At 33.9% G+C, this 22,843-nt stretch overlaps 3 protein-coding genes across 5 annotated transcripts; 2 read left to right on the top strand and 1 right to left on the bottom strand.

Annotated features, from left to right (window-relative positions):
* The first annotated feature begins 818 nt into the window (after window positions 1-818).
* On the top strand, window positions 819-4,328 carry LOC142536746 (BTB/POZ domain-containing protein At3g22104). 2 transcript variants are annotated; one of them, XM_075642053.1, is made up of 3 exons: window positions 819-1,295; window positions 2,284-3,393; window positions 3,624-4,328. In XM_075642053.1, exons 1-3 carry the CDS (start codon window positions 1,233-1,235, stop codon window positions 4,089-4,091), a joined length of 1,641 nt encoding a protein of 546 aa, XP_075498168.1. In that variant the 5' UTR covers window positions 819-1,232; the 3' UTR covers window positions 4,092-4,328. The 2 variants fall into 2 exon arrangements, with proteins under 2 accessions (XP_075498168.1, XP_075498169.1); XM_075642054.1 differs by having other exon boundaries at window positions 820-1,189.
* Window positions 4,329-9,587: 5,259 nt separating this feature from the next.
* LOC142536745 (xyloglucan endotransglucosylase protein 6-like) lies at window positions 9,588-11,555 on the top strand. Its single transcript, XM_075642052.1, has 4 exons — window positions 9,588-9,838; window positions 10,033-10,133; window positions 10,591-10,784; window positions 10,995-11,555. Exons 1-4 carry the CDS (start codon window positions 9,682-9,684, stop codon window positions 11,413-11,415), a joined length of 873 nt encoding a protein of 290 aa, XP_075498167.1. The 5' UTR covers window positions 9,588-9,681; the 3' UTR covers window positions 11,416-11,555.
* A 7,043-nt stretch (window positions 11,556-18,598) lies between these two features.
* On the bottom strand, window positions 18,599-22,690 carry LOC142536744 (protein SAWADEE HOMEODOMAIN HOMOLOG 2). Of its 2 annotated transcripts, none has more exons than XM_075642048.1 (10): window positions 22,490-22,690; window positions 21,580-21,665; window positions 21,459-21,504; window positions 21,228-21,384; window positions 21,068-21,118; window positions 20,487-20,565; window positions 20,299-20,350; window positions 19,592-19,735; window positions 19,354-19,473; window positions 18,599-19,130 (listed from the first exon to the last, which is right to left on the bottom strand). In XM_075642048.1, the coding sequence occupies exons 1-10, from the start codon at window positions 22,541-22,543 to the stop codon at window positions 18,771-18,773; spliced, it is 1,149 nt and encodes a 382-aa protein (XP_075498163.1). In that variant the 5' UTR covers window positions 22,544-22,690; the 3' UTR covers window positions 18,599-18,770. The 2 variants fall into 2 exon arrangements, with proteins under 2 accessions (XP_075498163.1, XP_075498164.1); XM_075642049.1 differs by having other exon boundaries at window positions 20,487-20,562.
* Between the last annotated feature and the right edge of the window lie 153 nt (window positions 22,691-22,843).

The raw sequence follows: 22,843 nt of genomic DNA, 5'->3' as shown, positions 1-22,843 counted from the left end.
CAAGGTATCAGTGGAGCCTGTGGTTGTCTACCTCGTCTCAATACTGCTTTAATTCCTATCGCGATTTCTGCAATAGTGGTCGGCGATCCAACCATTTCCATAACATGTATATGATAGTCCGATCCTTCCCAAAATGTTTCATTTTTCACTTACAGCCACATTCGGTACATAAGTGAGGATTAAACTAGTAGATGTAGAGCCGTCAATACGGGTTGGACCTGTTAGATTGACTCTAATCCATCAACCAAATTAAGTGGGTTGGGTTGAGAAAATATTAACTCATTTAAAGGTGGGCCAGCCCACACGGGTCGCAGGTCAAGTTGAGCACATAAATGTAGATATATCAAGTTATTGTTTTAGAATTTTATTAAAAAAATTTGATCAAATTTTTTATGAAATGATTAAATTCAATTAATTATATGTATTTTTTAATTTTATTTATGGGTGATCCACGGGACTGACCCTTCTAACTCGCAACCTATATTAGATTGGGTTGGATTAAAGAATTCTCATGTCAAGCTTGACCTTTTTGACAGTTTACAAGGAGAAGTCGTTAAAGGGGATTAAAATACGCCAAAGTTTACTCCTAATTATTCATTGGTTTATGGCCCAACAAAAGATTTGTCCAAACAAAAGAAATAAGAATCCAAGCTTGCTCCAGGCTACTGGTAAAGTTTTGGATAACGCGGATTGATATTCACCGCATGATCCATTCAGTATTTGTTGTCTTTTCTATAAGATTTATGTCAAATTATCTTTTAGTTGGAGTTTGTCATGGAAAACCTTAAAAAAAATAAAAAAATAAAAAAAAAATCCACACTAAAACAGTACAGTTTGCAAGAATGTCAGAAATATGTTGTTGGATTTGGTTCTGCTAAGTCTTACTCTTTTTGTCATACCTCTGATCTCCATTTATTTTATCGTCGTAAACTCGATAATGTCAATTTCTGGGCGTTCCCACATTTTTGTTGCTTCGCATACACTCCTGTCGTCTCAGTCTAGAAACCGCCGCTTCTGCACTAACTGACCCACCATTTTGCAAAACCGAGGACGAGCCTTTTCTGTTTGTCTTTATTCACCTACTCGGAATATTGCGTTCGCCATTGCTATATTATTCCAACTGGGCTCTTTGAAAGTCTGTGCTTTTGCTATTTCTTTGATGAGTACCAAAACAGTTTCTTGATCTGAGGTGGGTCTCCCTTTTCTCTTTGTAGTTCTTTGGGGATGTGGGTATGGATAAATATTTTGAACTCCAAGTGGATGTTAATGGAGAAGAGATTTTCATTGTGGATGCGGTACAAAAATTCTTTTCTTTTACTGCTCATCTTTGTCTTTCTTGCATAGTTTCCCTTCTTTTTTTCTTAAGACTTTGGAAGGTATTTAATTTTGTGTAGCGGGAGATATATCTGGAATCATTGTCAGTTTATCTTCTATAAATTAAGGCAGAATGATTGGGATACATAGTTAATGCGATGTATCAATTCACAGTTATTGTTTGCCATTAACGTTGTTCTGTATTTATTGCACCATCTTGAAATGCGCTGCTAAAAGTTCTGGTTTGTAGCCCTGAGTTCCATTGAGTTATCGAGTAAAATTTAAGCCAATTATTGTATTCGTTTTATCACCTATTTTATACGGGCACTTAATGTCTCCACCTTCACTTTTGCGTCATTCACATATTTCAAAGGACTACAGAACTGATGTCATTTTAGATTGAAACTGTTCTTTCCCTTTTCCGCAAGGCTGTAGCCTCTTCGCCTTATTTCTTTCTCGCATTTATTGCTTCATAACGACTTCACATGTGCCCTATCAGCAAATTGTGTCGACTGCCCTATCAGCAAATTGTGTCGACTGCCCTTTGGTTGATACAATAATTTAGTCTGAGACGTGGGACTTAAGTAAATTTTTGGTTACAAAGCTCACGTTTTTACAGAATCATATATTAGACATGGTCTTTTTTAAAAGCTTTGCTCGAGTCCTGCTAGATCTCTGTGTTTGGCTTTTAGTTTCATTGATAGATTTGATTTGTTTCGTCATTACTCCATGATCATTTGGGAACTGACTTCCTTTATCTCCATTTGATGTGGATTATGTGCTCTTTTTAAGAGATATTGGAGTGGTTTTGAACTTCGTTATTTCTTACTTTTGTGGTGTTCCTTCTTAATGTCGGTTCATGTGTCGATGTTTTTTGCTAGCCCTTAATCCTTTCATCTTGTATTAGTTTCACCAACAATGCATGATTTTGCATCTGATGTTGTTTTTGTTGTGCAAAAAATCTTGTAGCGAGTTGTATCTTCGTATTCAGGAAGAATAAAAAAGCTTTTTGGCAAATCCAAAGGCTTGAGCTACCAACGGAAGGTGATATTCCACGACTTTCCCGGAGGAGCAGCTAATTTCGAGCTCATCACTCGGTTCTGCTACAACAATGGAAAAGTGAACATAAATCCTTTCAATCTTTCTAAACTCACATGTGCTGCATACTTCATGGAAATGAACAAATCTGTCACCGGAGCCGAAAATCTTTGCGAGCAAGTTGAGAACTCACTTGAAGAGATCAAGTACTGGACTTGGTCGGAGCTTCTCGTGTCTTTAAAACAGTGTCAGGGACTACTTCCTGAAATTTGTTCGTTCGGTACACTTGCTAAGTGCTTGGATTGTCTAGTTAAAAGGGTTACATCATCTTGCGAAACGAGCTCTTGTCCATCCACTTCTTCACCAGATAGTTTTGGGTTCAGATTTTCCTGTGATACAAGAAGCACTGATGGCCTAAAGAACAATTTGTCCCGGGATTCATGGTGGTTTGAAGATCTTGTGGCATTAGACACCCATTTGATTGAAATGATCGTAAAGTCGTTGGTCTCCAGGAATTTCGACAATGGAAACATTTGTAGGTTTCTCTTGTTCTATCAAAAATCAAGATTTCCTTCTGCTTCGGTGGATGACAAAATCATAATCATCGAGATGGTGGTTGAGATGCTTTATTCTTTAGGTACACAGTCCGTGTCATACAAGAGTTTATTTGGGATTCTTCGAGTTTCTCTGAAAATGAACGTAAGCCAATGCTGCAGGAATAAATTAGAGAGCATGATCGGCTCACGATTGGATGAGGCTACATTAGATAATTTGCTTCTTCGATCTCCAATCCAGAGAAACCACTTGTATGATGTGAATCTTGTTCTCAAGTTTTTGAAATATTTTCTTGGAAAAGGAGTGTGTTGCTTGCCATTGAGTAGACTGAAAAAAGTTGCAAGTTTGATGGATCTATATCTACTCGAAGTTGCCCCAGATCCATACTTGAAGCCTTTGAAGTTCTTGGCCCTAATCAATGCCCTACCAGACTATGCTCGAGATTCTTGCGATGAAATTTACCATGCTTTGAATTTGTATTTTGAGGTACACTCTAAATACTTTTAGATTGTGAAGACGTTGTATGGATTTTCCATACCATCCCACGTCAAATTGTCAAAATTTATTTAACAAAGGTTCCTAGAAGTAATGAGAAAGGGATTTTTCTAATGATTGGATTAATCTTTTTGTAAAATAAGAATACAAAGCAGTTGCTAGCAAAGTCCATCCAATTGTTTGTTGTTATGTCGAATGCCTAAAAGCTCTCGCTGATGCAGGTTCACTCTGGTTTGTCCGAAGAACAGAAGATGGAAGTCTGTTTTGGGCTAAACTACGAGAAGCTCTCATCAGAAGCATTCAACCACCTCTCTCAAAACACCAAATTTCCATCAAAATCTGCTATCCACGCCCTGTTTTCACAGCAGTGCAAGCTAAAGGGATTGCTTCAAGATCCGAGCCCTGCCACCTTCACAGATTCCCCTTGTACTTCTTTCGAAACATCACGAAAGGGAGTGAAAGATGAGTGCGCTGATCAGCAGATTGTGCTCTCTGCTAAGAAACTCGATAGTTCAGATGAAAACAAGAAGATAAAAGCACATTTACAAGGTATGCACTGGAGGGTGATGGAACTCGAAAAAGACTGCAGAAATATGCAAATTCAGATGGAACAGATGGTGAAATCGAGATTTCCAAGCCACGCTAAAGCTAAAGCTAAATGTGCACCTAAACTTTGTCCATATTATTGAAATTTACTATGTTCTACATAAGTGTGTACATATTTTGAAAACCATGTATTTTTGTTATCATAGTAAATATCAGACCCTATACCGGGAATGTGCATACGATGATACGAATCAAATCGAAATCAAGTGATTCTGAATCCAAACTCACTCAGTTAGCAATTATATCATAACAATTGTAGTCCAAGGATCCTTTGTGATATATCCAATAATTCATATTTATTCTAGGATATGATGAAACAATCCTGTCCTACTTGCATTTCCAATTCCAGCAACTACACTTCTTGCCATTTAAAGGCAACACTTTTAAATTAAAAAAGAAAAAAAAAAGAAAGTAAACATTGGGCAGTGGACAAAAGTGACGAGAAAAGGCCGTAGATTTCTTTAAAAAATGTTGATAAGTTTATATAAGTAATTAGCAGTGGGTTCAGGTCCCTCGTCACGTTACTGTCAGGTTCGGACAAAGTATGATGAAGGGTCTGCATCAGTTCGGTGGCTCGACATTCTGCACCAGGAACGTAAATAAGGGGGAGTCCTTGGTTAAATATCACTCTTTTTTCTTTTATTTTTTTAATCAAGCTTTAATTTTTTCTATTTCATTTGATTTGGATTTTATACTTGAGGGTCCATTCTTAAATCAAATTGATCACACAAAGTAATTTCATCATAGTGAATTTCTTGTGTTACGATATCACGAATCTATGTTTGTTACGGGTTGACCTGATTAATAAATAGAATAAAAAGTAATATTTTTATGAATTAAGTTTGATAAGAAATCTATCTCACAAATTGAATCAGTCGGAAGATTGTATAATAAGTTTTATATTTTCATCTATTAAAGTTTCGAGGACCCCAAATAATTGGGGCGAAATAAATTCACTTCAATGGGCTCACTTTCGGGCCCAACTCAATTGTGGATCTTATTATTTATTACGACATACTCATGGTTTACGAGTACTTCTACCATGAATTATATTTCAAACCCAAAAATAAAATTTATCTCAGAACGAACTACCCAAGAACCTCACATCAATTTAGTTGATGTGGTAATTTTCACAAATATATTTTACATTGATATTTACAATGATTATCTCACGAGATTTTATATGAAATTTATCATGAGATTATGATAATTGGAATGTTTGCATTGAATTTTTTGTGTTATGCGAATTCGTTGTACTTGTTGCATGACTCGATTCTAAACTCATCAACTCTCAATTAAAAGTTTTAATTAACAATATTAAATGTCTCACATCGACTAAATTAAATTATTAAAATATATATATATATATATATTTGAATAATTCTTTGTTTTAAACTAATTCTTGAAGTTTTTTTGAGTCAAGTCTCCATCTTAATAAATAATTACAATCGATTTTAAATAAGTAGGTTTCTTGTGAGACGATCTCACGAATATTTATCTATGAGACGGGTCAACCTTACCGATATTCACAATAAAAAATAAAACTTTTAGCATAAAAAGTAATATTTTTTCATGGATAATCCAAATAAGATATATGTCTCACAAAATACGATCCGTGAGATCGTCTCACAGCAAATTTTTATATACTATCTGACATTAGAGATTAGACATTTGATATGGCAGATTCAGGACATGTACATATAAAATTAAGCAAGGGACTAGAGGGAGGACCCTTATCTGACTTTGGGGAAGCTGGTGGCCAATGATTGCTGTGAAGCTGAGAAAAATTCATATAAATAAAATATAAATTAAATTTTCCAATTACAAAGTTCGCATCATGCACACCAATCGAAGTAGCAACTTAAGAGTAACTGTGGACAAAGACGTGAATTGATGTACGCAGATTTGAAAGATATCAATACCATAATCGTGTTGTCATGTGATTATTACTTTAGATAATGATTGGGTAAATCTTTACTTATTATGATCGGTTAGATATCTATCGCACATACGGTACAAATTTTAATTTATAAAATGCTGTTGTTCAAGAAACATAAATCAGTATGGTGTAAATTTCTATGAAATGGTTTTACGAATTTTTACATGTGAGATTAGTCGATTATATCGATATTCACAATAAAAAATAATACGCTTAGCATAAAAAATAATATTTTTTCATAGATGATCCAAATAAGATATCATTCTCACAAAACACGACTCATAAAACCGTCTCACATAAGTTTTTGCATTCAATAATTACATATAAAAACACTTAATTAAAAACAGTTAAAAATTTATATTTTTGTTAAAGAATGAAAGAAATAACTAGCCAAAATTTTAATCTCGTATATATCAAGTTTGATTTATTCCTTTTGTTTATTTTTTTTAAACAAATACACCCACATAAATAATTTAAAAGAAAATTATTGGACGAATTGATTTGATTTAGTAACTTTGTAAATACTTATTTTAGGAGTAAATTGTAATTTTGGTCTTGTGCATGTCATTAAAATTGAGTCTCATCTATTTCTCTGGCAAAAGTGATATTATGAAACTAAACATGGAACGTGCACTCTACTGTCACAACCATCACCAATCACGGTTCATTCCATCCTACATGTAGAGACACTACTCCCATGCTAGAATCAAGGGTCCAAATTTAGCCACACATACATGGGGTCCACTAATTTTTTAAAAATCACATATATGTGTGAATCTTGTCCATCCAAATCATGTGGGGACACTGCCTCCACATGTAGCATCGACCTAACCACCAAATCACTATACCATTTTGGGAAAGTAATCACAGCTATCCCTTCTAATTTTGAATTTTGATGTGCAGTATTTCAAACCATTTCTGACGTTTCATCCATTTTGTTTTCTTGAAAAATATTATCAAACGTAAAATAAAAATAATTTTTTTATAAAATAATTTTTTTAAAAAAAATTTTGCGAAAACTTTATGAGCTACTAAATATAATATATCTGTAAAAAAATGATAAAAAATTTTAAAATTTGACATAAGGCACTACATAGAAAATTCGCGCAAAGATGGAAAAGAAAAAAGTTTGTTAATGGACGAGAAAAAACTCTTGTGTAAATTAAGAGAAAATTGTAATTTTATTCATGTAAATCGACATATTTTATTTTTATTTATTTAACTCATTGTTTGGCTTATATCCAATGATTTGATTTTTTTAGTTTTGGTCTTTTTTTCGTTCAAAATAATTAAACAAAGACAAATTGATTATTTGATATAAATGTTCTCTTAAATGACTCAATGTAATGATAACAAAATCTATATTTTACAAATTTAAACAAAAAATTATCATTTTTAAATATATGATATTGTTTTGTTGATATAAAGAAGAAACTTAAATGAAATCGACGAGTCAAAAAAAACCAAGAATGTGGAAAAATGGATTCAGAGAAGGGAAGTTAAAGTGTTTAAGATTGAATTTTATCTATCCAAATGATATGGAGGTGTAATCGACATAAAATTTTGATATAATTTATCACATCAAAACGTCTTACATGCTCTATTTTTATAATATAAGAAATACATAAAAAAGCAAAAAAAAAAGATATATGCACTTGTGCATGTGAGCGTGGGATAAGAGTCTCATTCTTTCTTTGCCATATGGAGAAGGCAATAATAATTTAAAAAGTACCAAACGGAACAATCCATTTTTTTTTATTTGAAATTTTGGAACTTTTTTTAAAGTAAAATTTGAAAATTTAAATTTAATTAATGATGGATGGGCCCTTCTTTAATATCTAGTGGAGGGATCACTGTACAAAGTATCGTCCAGCTGGGTGTTCCACGTGTGAAGTTCCTATTGGCCGCGATCTGCCCTCCATTTTACCCTACAGCGACTGGTCCTTAGAAAGTGTGCCCCAAATCCCCACAAAAAAAAAAAAAAAAAAAGCACCACACTTCCAACAAATACTCGACGGGGCTGTTTGCATTTTCAATTCGGACGTTTCGTTTTGAACATACATACAAGCTCGACACATTCATGTTCATCCACATGAAAATATTTAATGTTTGTTTCTGTTTTTTAGACGCAAAATTAATATGAGATTGTTTCATAAGTTAATTTTGTGAAATGAATATTCGTCTCAATTCGATTCGTTTATTTTTATTTTGAAAATACTACTTTTCATTTTAAAATAAACTGAGTTGAATTTTTTCATTGAAATAAATCTGTGAGACCGTCTTACAAAAGACATACTCTTTTATTAATATATATAAAATGATGAATTCCAAATCCACTATTTCAATCTCTCTCGATTTATTAGGGCATCCACAACGGTGAATATTATGCAAGACATATCATCCAAATATCTTCTCCGTTCAAATATTCACCATTGCACACCATTGATTTGTGTGCCACAACAATACCCGGTTACAAATTTGTAACCGGATATTGTAATTTTTTTTTAATTTCTTAAAACAAGCATGATTAAGACGCGCTTGTGGGTCGAGTTTTTTTTTTTTAATCGAGATGGGTCGAGCTTTTTTTTTTTTTGGTCGAACTTTTTTTTTTTGGTCAGGCTGGGTTTCACCTCAACCCAAGCTCTTCACCCAAGCTCTTCGCGAGCTCTCGTGAAGATCTCGTGAAGAGCTTGCCGTTGTGAAGGCCGAGACCCAAGCTCTTCACAATTGTGAGGAGCTTGGGTGGGTCGAGATATTTATTTTATTACAAATTAGTTATTCAAAAATAATCATTATAAACTTTTTAGTTTTATATTTCAATAAAAATATAATACTAAATAATAGATAAAAGTAATTAAAGTGGTTAAAAGATTTTATTTAAATGAAAAAAATATTAATTAAAGCGACAGTAGGACCCATAAATATTTGGTTGGTGTGATATTTGTTTGTGAAATATGAGATATTTGAGTAGAGAAATATTTGATTGATGGTGTGGATTATGAGATCCACATATATTTGAAGAAAATATTTTTGTTATTGTGGATGGCCTTAGAATGGACTGAATCCAAATATACTTTAAATCTACGGCATATCAAGTTAAATATTTCAACAATAAAGACGATGAATTTTACTCAAAGTAGTTTTTATTTGAAATTATTATTCAAATCATTTCGAGATAATCAAATATTTTTGTTCAAATACAATGTCTATAATTCTTACAAAGAATATTATTATGTCATTTTTGTTTCTCATAAATATTACATTTTTTGAGAAGATGAGCACTTGAACAACGATTAGAAGTTCGATATTTTTCTTATTAATATTTTATCGAGTGATCTTGTCATACATAACTTGATATGATTATAAGTTTCTTCATTCTTGTGTATTTCTCACAATGTCTATACAAAATGTCATATGTTAAAATTCAATGAAAATATAGATAACATCTCCTCGACATAGAACGAAACACGGGGCAAAGAGCAATGGCTTCACCAGCCTTTGATTTGCAAATGGCGCATCGAAAAACGAGACTCTGAGATGAAGTGTGACATGTACGGCGAATGCGGCTGACGTGGCCGAGTGGCTTTCGAGTTAAGCCAAATGCCCAATAATCAATAATTCCTTCCCCTATATAAACGACCAGCCCCACCATCCCAAATCGTCCACTGCACTTGCCAAGCATTTCATTCGCAGAGGTGAAAAGATAGAGATTATCAAATTCACCGTCTGGCAAAATGTGGAAAGACTTCTTGGGTGTTTTTCTTGCGTTTGCGTTGGTGGGTTCTGTTGTTGGGTCGTCAAGATTTGATGATCTTTTTCAGCCAAGTTGGGCTCTGGATCATTTCAGCTATGAAGGGGAGCTTCTTAAAATGAAACTCGATAACCACTCTGGTACTACGTACATTCATTGATTTTTGTTATTTTAAGTTTTGGGATGTTGCTAAGTTTCATTTACATGTCATTTTGTTTTGTCTGAGTTAAATAAGAGGCCATTAACAGTATTTCGAGATCTTGCGTTTATTTCAGAATTTATTCTTGAGCTGTATATTGTTTTCTGGGTTTTACTGAATCTTGGAATGATATAGGCGCTGGATTTTCATCAAAGAGCAAGTATTTGTACGGGAAAGTTACAGTTCAGATTAAGCTCGTGGAGGGAGAATCCGCTGGGACTGTTACTGCCTTCTATGTATGTTTATGAAATTTTTGCTTTACTTTCTTGTTTACGGTCTCAGTTTATTTGTTAAATCATGCATCAATATTTCAAATAAGCAAAGAAAAAAAAATATGCGTGGTTCATAATTGATCGGGGCCTGGGGGTTCATTTACTGCTACTTTCATTTCACTCTGTCAGTGGTTGATAAAAATTTAATATTGACATGATATACGTACATGAATTCTGTATAAATCACAGCTGGCTTCCTCTTTAAGTAATAAGGAAGTGTATGATTTGCCATGTCCCCCTTCATGTACGAGTGCCTTTTTTATGCAAGAACTCGCAACTAGTGCTAGCAAGGATCCTCGTTCTCAATTTTGACTTGTGTCAGCTTATTTATCAGGAAAAACAAAATAGATCAATTATCTTTCTTTTATTTTTTAGCCATATAGAATCATTAAATAACGTTCTGTGTGCGTGTGTGGGGCAGATGTCATCAGATGGAGCTTATCACAATGAATTCGATTTTGAGTTCTTAGGCAACACTAGTGGTGAACCTTACCTGGTTCAAACCAATGTTTATGTGAATGGAGTTGGCAACAGAGAACAGAGACTCCAACTTTGGTTTGATCCCTCTGAGGATTTTCACTCCTACTCTATTTCATGGACCCAGCGCCAAGTTTTGTGAGACCTCTCTCTCTCTCTCTCTCTCTCTCTTTCGTGACACACACACACAAACACACACGTGTGCGTGTAATGCGCCAATATATGCCTGATGATCATATTGCAGTAGGAATCTTGTGTTCTGATAAGTGTTGGGCTTGATAATAAGAAATCTTTATCTTTTGTGCAGATATATGCATGGTTTGCTCACAAAATTTAAAATATTTGCAGATTCTCAGTGGATGAAACTCCAGTGCGTGTACACTCTAACTTAGAGCACAAAGGCATACCGTTTCCCAAAGACCAACCAGTGGGGGTATACAGTTCAATATGGAACGCTGATGATTGGGCTACACAAGGTGGAAGAGTCAAAACAGATTGGGCACACGCACCCTTTATAGCCTCCTACAAAGGATTTGAAATCAATGGATGCCAATGTCTCGAGGGTGAGTCGGTGACCGAGAACATAAAAAAGTGCAGCAGTGGTGGCGATAAACAGTATTGGTGGGACGAGCCAACCATGTCTGAGCTGAATCTACATCAATCCCACCAGCTCATATGGGTGAGGGCTAACCATATGGTCTACGACTATTGCTCGGACAAAGCTCGGTTCCCGTCTACCCCAGTGGAGTGCGAACACCACCACCATTAGTATTAGCATGAAGGATGTCCGTTAGACTTGTAAAGTGGGAAGTAATTTGACATAAACTCCATGTTCACTGATCATTATTATGTAAACCTCTTGGCTATGTAGATATTGCGTTAATAACCATTTCCTATGATTTGACAATTTCATACGTTAATCCAATGTGCCTAGCTAAAAATTGATGTGGACTCCGATGCATATTTCCAGAAAGATTTGATTATAAGCTCGAACATCCAGTCTAGTACAATTTACTCGTCTATATCACAATGAGTCGATTATCTTCTAAGATGAGACAATGAGGCATCGAGCTGATATGTTCTTCCATATTTTATATTTCACATCAAGATCTCATGGACTCAATGCCATGAAAACGACTTCAAACTAATCGAGATTTTTGTGTGGTTTAAATCTCTTGTTATAATAATTTGTGCCACAACTTTATACAAGCGGTTCGATTCCGGTTTCACTTTTCATTGGACCGGTCGGAATTATCGCTTTGGAACCTTGGTCAAACCCAAGTGAAGGTGGGTAATTTCATGCAATCCATTAAATTAGAAAAACAATATAAAATAAATATCTTAGTCTTCTTAATTGTGACTCTGGGTTCTCATTTTGGAATATGACTCTATTTTTTAGGTTCTAGACCTGATAAATCGTGACTGCATAGACCAAGCAGCGCATCTTACGTTCATACAGTCATCCGCGGTTTGTAGAGTATGGGCTTTTGTTTTGACTCTGTTATGTTTTACATTAATGCCGTCCACTTTTAAAGCTTAGTGGAATCTGATTCATCATGTGTTTTTCCTTATAATGTCGTCAAAATTTGCAAAAGTCCGAAGGAAAGTGATTCTGATGTAAATATCAACGATCCGATTTTGTTTTTTTATATCATACTAAATGTTATAACTTTATACAAGTTCGAATTTTACCCAAGTCTCTTGTGAGACGGTTTCACATTTATAACAACGAAATATGTTGATCTGATTCATAATTATCATAAATAGTAATATTTTTATCATATAAAATAATATTTTTTCATGGGTTATGTCGATCGATATCTTTATCACAAAACTGACCTTCTCACGAGAGTTTTTTTGTCGATTGTTTTATATTTAAAATTTTATATAATTAAATAGGCTCCTCTATGATTAGTTTAATTAACCCTTTTTCCCCTTCACTTTGTAAGGCCAGTACTAAATAAAATCATATTTATAGGTCACTCACTTTTGAAATTATTTTTTTGATTAATATATACATGTTTGTATGAAAGGACCAAATTTTTTTCCAGTTGAATCCATCAAAATATTCACACCTTACCCAATTTTATTTATTTCATCGTATTATTTAATAAAGAGCTCTCTCCATAAATTAATGTTGAAATTCCATGCTAATTAATTAATATTTTATTGATAATATAATACAATTATACATTCAATAAATATAACAAAATTTTTGAGTATTTATTTTCAGTCAATAACTCAGCAATATATTTGAATCTTTCAAACTAAACTCAAAAATTTAAGCTCTAATTCGAGCAAAAATTAAACCATTTGAGATAATTAGAATCCAATTCTAATATATATAATTCAAGTTGAGTAGAAGAGTTAACAATTTTTTTTTTAAATTGATTTGATTTGATTTGGATCTTTCAGTATCAAGTGCAGACAAGGGGGTGGGTCTTCCATTTAAGTATGCATAGATTTGGATCATCTGTTATATTTAAAGTACAACATTTGATGTTATGTATTTTTTACACGAAATGATCATATGATCATATTGTGGACATCAGTACACGATATGAAATAAATTTAAAAAATTATCAAAATAAATGAGATAATTATGTGATTATCTCGTATAAAAATTGCACAACATTTTGTGATATATCTTCAACACAGTATATTATCTAAATTCGTATGCACGTATGTATTTACAATCACAATTTATTATGGGGCGTGTGCACTATATTAAAAAAATCCACGTACTACTTAATTAATAGTCTAAATCATTGGCATCAAATCATGTGAAGATTTGGTCACGATGAAAAAAAAAAAGATATCCATTTCTAAGGGCACTCACATTGGTGCATTAATGAGTGATTATTAACACCCATTAATATTCATGTATCAATGTGGGTGCATGAATTATTAATCTTGGCTGTCATATCAGCCAAAAAATTCATCAGAATGAACGGCATTATTTCGCAAATAACGATGGTTTTTTGTAAACCGTCGCAAATTGAAAAACGTCGCTACTTGCGACGGTTTCTCAAAACCCGTCACTACTTGCGACGGTTTTTCACAAACCGTCGCTATGTGCAACATTTTTTTTACTTAATGTCATAATGCCAAACTATAATATAATGTCAAACTAACCGTTTAAATAAAAGAGTCCAACATTTTTTTCATTTTTTAATAATATTTTAATGAATATTGAAATTAAGTTATTTTTAAAATAATAATACTATTTATTTTTAATAATATTTGTTATAAAATTTTAACAAAATTAGAAAGATATTGAATTAATTAAAATTAAAAAAAATGAGTAAGTGGACATTGAGACCCATAAATAATGAAAGTTGATATTAAATGAATGTGAGTGTGTGTTAATAATGGGAAAATGTTAATGTAATGAATATGTGGCTCGTGGACCCCATAATTTTTGAGAAGATGGAAAGTTAATAACATAGATTAATGTGGACGGATGCGAATGCCCTAAGTAGTTGAGCAGAACTACTCACTCACGAGACGAAGAAAAATCAATATTTATTCTTTAAGTTCATCAAAAATAAATTTTAAAAAAATCAAAAAATTGATAATAGTTTACATTTATTTTTTTTAAAAGAGTAAACATAGCTTGATAATTTAGAAAAATGTTAGCATCACACATATAAATTTCAATATTATAAATTAGATCACATTTAAAATTAGAAAATTCACCCACCATATATATATTTTTGATAGATTAGCACGCATTTATTATGATTGATATATAATATATATGACTAAATGGTTACAGGCCGATATGATTAAGATCAGATGCTGGCCAGCCATGCATGCATGCAGTTGGAAATTGATGAAAGTAACATTCGTCCTACCACTTTGCATTCGTCGTTTTATCCTTTAGATAATATATATTATATTATTTTCAATATATTTGATATTTATCTCTCTCACAAATAATAAATATAATAAATATTATTTATCGTTTTACTAAAAATAAAAATAATAGCATGTAATAGAAGTAAATATTCAATATTTAGGAAGCAATGGGTCAAGTTCCCGCATTAAACCTGCTCCGGTCAATAGATTCAAACGCGGGTTTAATCGAGTCATTGTTTTTAATAAACATGTTCTGATACGGCGACGACATGTATATTAACAATATATTTATATTTAATATTAATATCAAGTTAATTTTCTTCTATGCATGATATAAATTGATAGTTTGCGACATGTAATAAATTTTTTTTTTTGTTAATTTATTGTTATTATGGATGAGGTGTAACTTTGATAAATGTATTAATTTTTGAACTTTGTCGTGGTTGTGTAGTTATTATGGTTGTAATATTATTTTCTCACGTCCAAAACGCGGTGGAAGTTTTAAAATTTTTATTTTGAAGTTCAAAATATTTTTGGTACTAGATTTTGAGTGGGTATATTCTTTCTTGTATTTTCATATTAATAATCAACTGGATCAAACACATTCTTCAATTCTCCGAATTATGTCCACGATTGAGTACGGTTTTTTCACTAATCCATTTTCAACCGATGTCAGTTTTGTGAATTCTTTCACTAAAACAGACAGTTTAACTATCCTCATTTAATTAACAGTTAAGCTAACTTCACAACTTCTAATAATGAAATCTACTTATAAAATATTTTATAAGCAATTTGTTTGATTTCCATCAAACTACATAAAATCCAATATTTGTGTGACAATGGTTCAGACATATAACTAGCTGTAGGTTCATAACCTTTTGTGGTTGGGAACAACATTTGTTCTTCTTCGGGCTTAACCTAATTACCCTCATTATTTTCATTAACCCCTTAATCAAAAACGTCAGAACTCAAGTCTGATTGCACCTATCAGGAAATTATGGTTACTGTACATTATGATCAATTCAACTCATATATTCCGATCGAATATGCAACTATTGATACATCAATCATTGCAAATGAATTCGATAACGACGTGATGTATCTTTAAGTAATAATAGTAACACCGTATGTGCAATCTCTGAAACACATGTCTTGTTCTGGCCAGAGACTATTTGCACATTAACTAATCAGATCACACATGAAATCTTCACCCGTAAGCGATCAGTGAATCCCTGACTATAATGCATTGACTTTTACATATTTTGAAACTACACTGAACCTCGTCTTATGACTCTCAATGAAATCGGCAAACGGATGAAAGCGAATGCTAGTACGTAAAACCCTCGTACTGTCTCGGGTTTGCGGGTCTTAACCAAATTGCACCTTGTGATTTTGGAGTGGGACGAATCGAGTCTAGGTCCAATTTCTTTTTGGACGGACGGTCATCCTATGCTCCACATACAAAACCCTGTATAATTTCACCATCTCCAAACTATTTTCGTTCTCTCTCTGCATGTATACAAAGCTAATAAATTTGATACATTGAATATATGTTATAACTGACTCAAACGCAATTAATTAGATGGGGTCACAACCTACGCAAGATGACAGCTGCAACGTTCGACTACTCACAAGCGACTCTCTTGTCCATTAATCACTTCTCTGTCATTCATTTATTTTTGTTTCTCCTTTTGTTTTTATTTTGACAACAGAGGATTGCTGGTCGGAATATAATAAGCTGTATAATTAAATTTAATTGAGTGAAATATATAAACGTACAGTTCTTTAGAGATACATGTATAAAATTGATAACTCCATTTATTCTTGACGTTCAACATTACAATAATATATTTCCAATGAAATCAGTAATCATGTAATAGAGAAAAATCAAAAATAAATGCATGTTATTAACAATTGAGTAGGTCTCTTGTGAGACGGTCTCACGAATCTTTATCTGTGAGACGAGTTAACCCTATCGATATTCACAATAAAAAGTAACACTCTTAGCATAAAAAATAATATTTTTTCATGGATGACCAGAGATCCGTCTAACAAAATACGACATGTGAGACCGTCTCACACAAATTTTTGCCTTAACGATTAAGCTCGATTAGACCGGGTCGATTAGCATGAAACTAGGGGCGGCTCATGAAAAAAACCAAGTCCCAACCGAGACGGTTTATTAACAAAAAACCTGTCCGATTAACCATCAATCTTATGGAGTGTCGGGGAGAAATTTTCCGATGGATATATGACACTCTTTTTTGTCCCAGCAAACAGATTCTCCCCAACTGCATTATATTTAAGATTTAATGGAGCACCGACTCCTTTCTAAGTAAATATTGGCAAAGATAGGGCCGTCTTAAATAATGTGCAATGTACAAACTCGATCCATTCTATATATAATTTCTACACCGACGCATGCGTTGCGTGCTTGTATAATAATTTTTTTAATAATTTATTTGGTTTTTATCTAAATGATGATCAGAATGTAATTATAAGAAATAGTAAGAGACTACATTATAATTTTGATATATAAATTTTAAAAAAAACTAACTAGAAAAAAGAAAGATAAAAAAAGACCAAAGTAGGAATTGAACCGACAATGAGTAGGTCTCTTGTGGGACGGTCTCACGAATCTTTATCTGTGACCCTACCGATTTTCACAATAAAAAGTAATACTCTTAGCATAAATATAATATTTTTTCACGGATGACCCAAATAAGATATCCGTCTCACAAAATACGATCCGTGAGACCGTCTCACACAAGTTTTTGTCACCAACAATTTACTACTTAAAAAACAAAAACTCTATCCGCTAAGTTATATGTGACTTACATTAAAGTTTTAATATTTTATTAATATATATAACTATTAAAAAAATACCAAAAATTAGTTATTCGAAACATCTCGAACGTAATAATATAATATAATATAAATATAGATTTTTTATTAATATAAATATAAATATAGATTTTTACCCTATCATTTCTAATAATAACATTATATAATAAATTTTAATATTAAAAAAATACAAAGCTAACTGTCGCAATCGCATAGAACTGATAGAAGCCATAAATTAACTACGCGTTTTGTCGAAAAATACACAGTACACAGGTAAAGGCTGACCACTGGTCATAGCAATATGTTAGGAAGGTACCTTGTTTTCATTGAACCAGCTAGCACATTCTTTAGACCACTCCACGCAATTTCTCTATAAATACACTAACAGGCCTCAGATTTCCACAGCACAGTTCTTTGCTGACAGATTTTTCACACCACCCGCCTGCCCGTTACTATAAACTAGAGCCAACCAAACACCTTTCGTCCAAAATAAAAGGGCCTGTTTTTGTTTCTATATGTGATCGGCAATTCATCAAACAAGTAATGGCCAAATTCTTACTCGTTCTGATCACCTTTTCAGTAGTATTTGTGATGCTGTATCAACCGGCAGACTCATCTCCAGTAAATTCGAAGCCCAACCAATCACTCCGAGGTGCCCGAAATCTGCTCCAAAACCCGGTTACCAAGGACAGTATAGCGGATCCACCAACGCAAGAAAAGAGACTGCCTTTATCGGAGGACGACGCGGATGATCACGAGACGGAAACGAGTGCGACAGCGGAAGCTCCAGAGAGCAGGAAAATCGGGCGGCATCACTCTTCGGATAGATCTGTGGCGGGTGGGGGTGTCATTATCGGGGGGCTAGTCACCGCCATTTTCGCTGCTGTTTACTGCTATATTAGAGTCACCAGAAGAAAGCATAATATTCAAACTTTGACTTAGTTAATTAGTGAAGGTGGTGTTTTTGGTGTATTATCTTTATTTTTTTACCATTCTGTGTATAGAGCAGTGGTTTAAGGATACGTAGGCATACAGAGCACAGTGGGGGAAGTAGTGGTCATGTTCACAAACTTGTTGGGATTAATGTTTCAATATATGTGTATAGTAGAGTGCATATATGTATGCATACAATCGAGTAGTTATATTTTTTGAGAAGTTCCTTTAATTTATAATCATGTTTACAAATTTGTTGGGACTAATGTTTCAGCATATGTATGGTAGAATATGCCCATATAAGCATACGTGCAAATTGCAATCAAGAAGTTATATTTCATAATCGTATTCTATTTGATAGCTTAGACAAATGCACTAAGTTATGCTTATACGAACACGTCCCTTCGTTGGTCATATAGAAATAAATCATTCCATAACCTAGAAGATAAACAAAGTGAAGTTAAGATTCAAACGGCAAGGGGCAATCTAGCCCTGCTCTAGGCTTAAATTGGAGCCACTAGGGACAGTAGCAGCATCTGAAGGATTTGAGTTCACAACAGCAGTTTCAGTTCTAGTCTCTGTAGTACTTGAAGGAACCAATGTCGAATCAACTGTTGCAGGAGCATGAGGAGGAGTAACAGGAGAAGCAACGACTCTTCCTCCATCTACGTGCTCAGTTTTTGGCTGCTTCTGGGTTCCATCTGGGACGCTGATTTTTGTAGGATTCGCAACATGAAGATCCAAACCGATTTTCTGTGGATTCACATTTGCAGAACCGGCATGAAGTTGCTGCAACCTGTAATCTGTCTCAGGTCGACGACAAACCTTTCTGAGAGGGACTATTTCCTACAAAGGGGCGGGAGAAGAAGTACCCACTCAGTACGGATTCTTGCCTTCCGATATTTTTTCTAGGGAAAATAAAAATCACTCATCCACTCGATACGATTCAGGATCCAAGAGCTAAACACCAACAGATTTATCACTGTCCTATTCTGATTGGTAGCAGTAAAAATATGACATCGTAATGGATTGCACGACTTATATATAATAGTTGGATACGATTAGACACCTCAGCTTGGTCGTGATCGTATCGGACTAGAAATCTACAACGACAGCCTCGTACATCATGCCTTCGTCTTTGAGCATCAAGAACATGTGCGTCGAAGTACAGGGCCTGCTCTTTCCCTTCCTAGAAAAAAGAAAGATCTTAAAAGACAATATCGAATATCTTGACAAGAACAACTTTTCATTAAAGTATTGTCTGCAAGATGTTTTCTCATCAGTTTGCACTACTGCTAAAGGTGCACCTGGAAGCATAGAGTCAGATCTCCCGGCAGGACAGCTACGCACTCTGAAGATTCACACGGGAGAGATCGTTGTCTCACATGCCTGTTGATATTGACCCATTCATCCTCTTCTGGACCGAATCCCGCAAAACGAACAAGAGCTTCCTGAGGTTGTCAACTAGATTCCATCATTATGAATTAATGCTGAAAGTACAATTACTCTGTTTAGGAACTACAAGGAGAAGCGGCACAATGAATCTTAACATATTTCATCGAGAAAAAGAAAAAACAGAACTCAGATTCTCTAAGGATAAAAGAATCGTGACAAGTAATCACCTATAAAGTGACAGACTGCTTAATGGAGAAAAGAAGACCAGCTAATGCTTACAAACAAGAACCTGCTGACACGCACAGAAATGAGAAAGCGACAAGGTTCACGTACAAAGAATTGACTACAGCCATGAAGATTCACGGTAGTACAATAGCCAAAAACTTTCCTCATAGTAAAAGGATAGATAACTTTTCTAAATTCTAGATAATTTCCCTATATGATAATACTCTTTTTATCTTGTATTTATCAGGTTGTTATTTCTTTAATTTTGTATTTATCAGGTTGTTACATATTCGCATTACATAAACTCTGTAATACATCTTTTATGTTCAATAGAAATAAATTATTTTTACACTCGTTAAAAGTAAAAAAAAAAGGTATAAGCTTCAAACATTACCGGATCTGCAGTCTCCAAGGATCTGTGCGATAAAAATGAGGCAACATCATACCTGACAAGAGGAATACGTTCACTCAGCATTGACATATTTCACAAATAGGAATGATAGTTACCTTGGATCATCCAATGAAATATCTCAAACAATTTTATTTTATTTTTTAAAAAAAGATAAGTCGAAACAAACTAACCATGCTCCATCTCTCGCAGATTTAGCTTCAAACTCCATCTGAGAATTATCCGAAGCATTCCTGTTTGCATTTTGTGCTGCTAAAAGATAATATTTAATCAATCCAATAGAATGTAAACATCAATCTCGAAGAAATAACAAAAGGAAAGGTTTAACTAAGATGAAATTAAACGAGATCAAACATATTATATGAGGAAAAAGGAAGATGAGATATATCATCACAACTCCTGTATCTTCAAAGAAAGAAAAACAATTGAAATGAAACAGAATATGGATGCCAGGTCTCAACCGAAAATCTTAGTTGGGAAAAACGAAAAGTGCTTTGAAGGCCAAACTTATATGCTTAGAAAATATATTTGAATTTTGCGACTTGTTCCTGCCCCTTTCGCAGCTGAATTCGCCCCTAATGGAAACTCGCCATTGAAAACTCAAATGCAAGACTAGCATAAAAAAATGTACAAATACATGGGAAGAGAAAGATGAGAAGTTAGATCAAAGGCAATGAGAACAATTCCATGTTAAAACATTGAGACCGAGAAGAACAAGAAAGAGAAAATAATACCATCATTTGAACGTCACTACCTGATGGAGCAGGCACAGAATGAGTGACTTGAGGCACACTTTTCACAGTAGCTGAATGAATTACAATACAAGTAATCGTCAACCAATTATATATTTAAGGACGCTGATTCAAGACAGAAAATGACAAAAATTCTGGAACATGAGAGGGACGTGGCAATACTTGAGTGGACAGGCTGGGGTTGAGGAGTCGGGGGCAAATTTCTGGCGACAGCTTGATCATCTTTAGGAATAGAAGGTACATATACCTGCTCAGGAACTGGAGCTTTAGTTGCTTTAGCTCGAAGGGCATATCGCCTGTTCTGAAACCAGTTCCAGACCTGTCCCATTTGATTAATATCATTGAGAAGTTTACAGATATTAGAAAAACTTAAACAAGGTACAGGTCAATTACTTGTTTAGCTGAAACTTCCACCTTCCCAGATCTCTCAGCTGTATTACTATATCAACACAAAGAACACAACTATTACACTTCAAAAATTTAAAAATTTAAGCAAGAAGCACTGAATTCCCACCTGAACCTTTGAGCAATAGCTTCGAGTATTTCACGTGAAGGCACGGTATAACCATGTGCTTGCAAAATTGAATCCATCTCCACAACCTTTGAATTTAAAAAAAATGAGTTGCAACAAAAAATTGTAATTCAGAAAAATCTTACCAATTCAGATACCGGAATATATGTTGAATTTTATCTTCAGGCATGGTATACAAATGGTGACAAATACAGAGATGTCGCATCGAAAATACAGAATTCAATTTAACGTGCAATGAATTTCATGCCATTCAGTGAGATAACCAAAATGTGATACACACAATCACATACTCACATACACTGTTCTTCATAGCATATGAAACAGAAGGTACGGATTCACAATCTTACAGAGGGTAAAATCTTCTTGATGCAGACATGTTAAAAATGTAACAATTGTGTAGCCTGAATTGGATTCCAAAATTCATTCAATTTGTGGATCAATGCGTGGTTGGGCCCAAATTTGAAATTTAGCAAAATAAAAATTTTCAAATTTTTATAATTGAGATAGGCGTCCTGGCATGTCCGCCCCTAATTGAAGATTATAAAGTCTGGATGGATTCTGAAACAAAGGAAATAGCATCGCGTACACCGAAAAGTAAATAAGCAATAAGTTTCATAAACCCACAAACAAAAAATCATTCGCAAACCCCATAGAAAAAAATTGCGAAAAATAGAGCTAGATTCCACAAATTCAATCAACCATGCCAAGTAATACTTCAAAAACGAGAATAAAATCAAGGAACTCACAACACAGCATGAGAAAAATTATAGTTTGGCAAAAGCCCTTCCCATCATAAAGGGAAAAAAAAAAACTAGCTCAAAATCAACAAGATGTTGCTCCATTAGTGCGTGAACCAGAGATGAGATGAGCAGACTAGGGTTTCGTGAATCACCTCGGCACCATTGAACCGGAAGGAGGGGCCTCCGTTGCTGGGCGGCCGACCCATAGGCGTCCACCGTCGAGTCTCCTCAAAGGAATTCAAATAAATACCGGCGGAACCAGTAAATCGGGTTTTGTTTAAACCCACCCTGTCTTCCCAAATTAATTTATTCGCATAGAATTGATTTTGAATTTATATTGTCATTTCTTAAAAAAATTGATATTGTTATATTTTTAATATAAAATGAAAGATATTAAAGGGGACAATTTTTTATTTTATTTATACTTTGTCTTACCCTTTTTTCCAATAAATTTATATCATGATCTATTTATTTGTGATTTTTTAAAGTAATTTTTTATGTAAAAA

Source organism: Primulina tabacum, chromosome 2 (assembly GCF_025594145.1).
Source record: "Primulina tabacum isolate GXHZ01 chromosome 2, ASM2559414v2, whole genome shotgun sequence".
Taxonomy (NCBI): Eukaryota; Viridiplantae; Streptophyta; class Magnoliopsida; order Lamiales; family Gesneriaceae; genus Primulina; species Primulina tabacum.
The sequence above is the reverse complement of the archived record's forward strand: the minus strand, read 5'-3'. Positions and strand labels throughout refer to the sequence as shown.

Excerpts from the sequence above, each read along its gene's own strand:
- LOC142536746 (XM_075642053.1), top strand. The coding sequence starts at position 1,233 with ATGGATAAATATTTTGAACTCCAAGTGGATGTTAATGGAGAAGAGATT. Across the intron at positions 1,296-2,283 it reads AGATTTTCATTGTGGATGCG|CGAGTTGTATCTTCGTATTC; the intron begins GTACAAAAATTC and ends AAAATCTTGTAG. Across the intron at positions 3,394-3,623 it reads CTTTGAATTTGTATTTTGAG|GTTCACTCTGGTTTGTCCGA; the intron begins GTACACTCTAAA and ends TCGCTGATGCAG.
- LOC142536745 (XM_075642052.1), top strand. The coding sequence starts at position 9,682 with ATGTGGAAAGACTTCTTGGGTGTTTTTCTTGCGTTTGCGTTGGTGGGT. Across the intron at positions 9,839-10,032 it reads GAAACTCGATAACCACTCTG|GCGCTGGATTTTCATCAAAG; the intron begins GTACTACGTACA and ends GGAATGATATAG. Across the intron at positions 10,134-10,590 it reads GGACTGTTACTGCCTTCTAT|ATGTCATCAGATGGAGCTTA; the intron begins GTATGTTTATGA and ends TGTGTGGGGCAG.
- LOC142536744 (XM_075642048.1), bottom strand. The coding sequence starts at position 22,543 with ATGGGTCGGCCGCCCAGCAACGGAGGCCCCTCCTTCCGGTTCAATGGT. Across the intron at positions 20,566-21,067 it reads TTCTGTGCCTGCTCCATCAG|CAGCACAAAATGCAAACAGG; the intron begins GTAGTGACGTTC and ends ATTATCTTTTAG. Across the intron at positions 20,351-20,486 it reads TCTGCGAGAGATGGAGCATG|GTATGATGTTGCCTCATTTT; the intron begins GTTAGTTTGTTT and ends TCCTCTTGTCAG.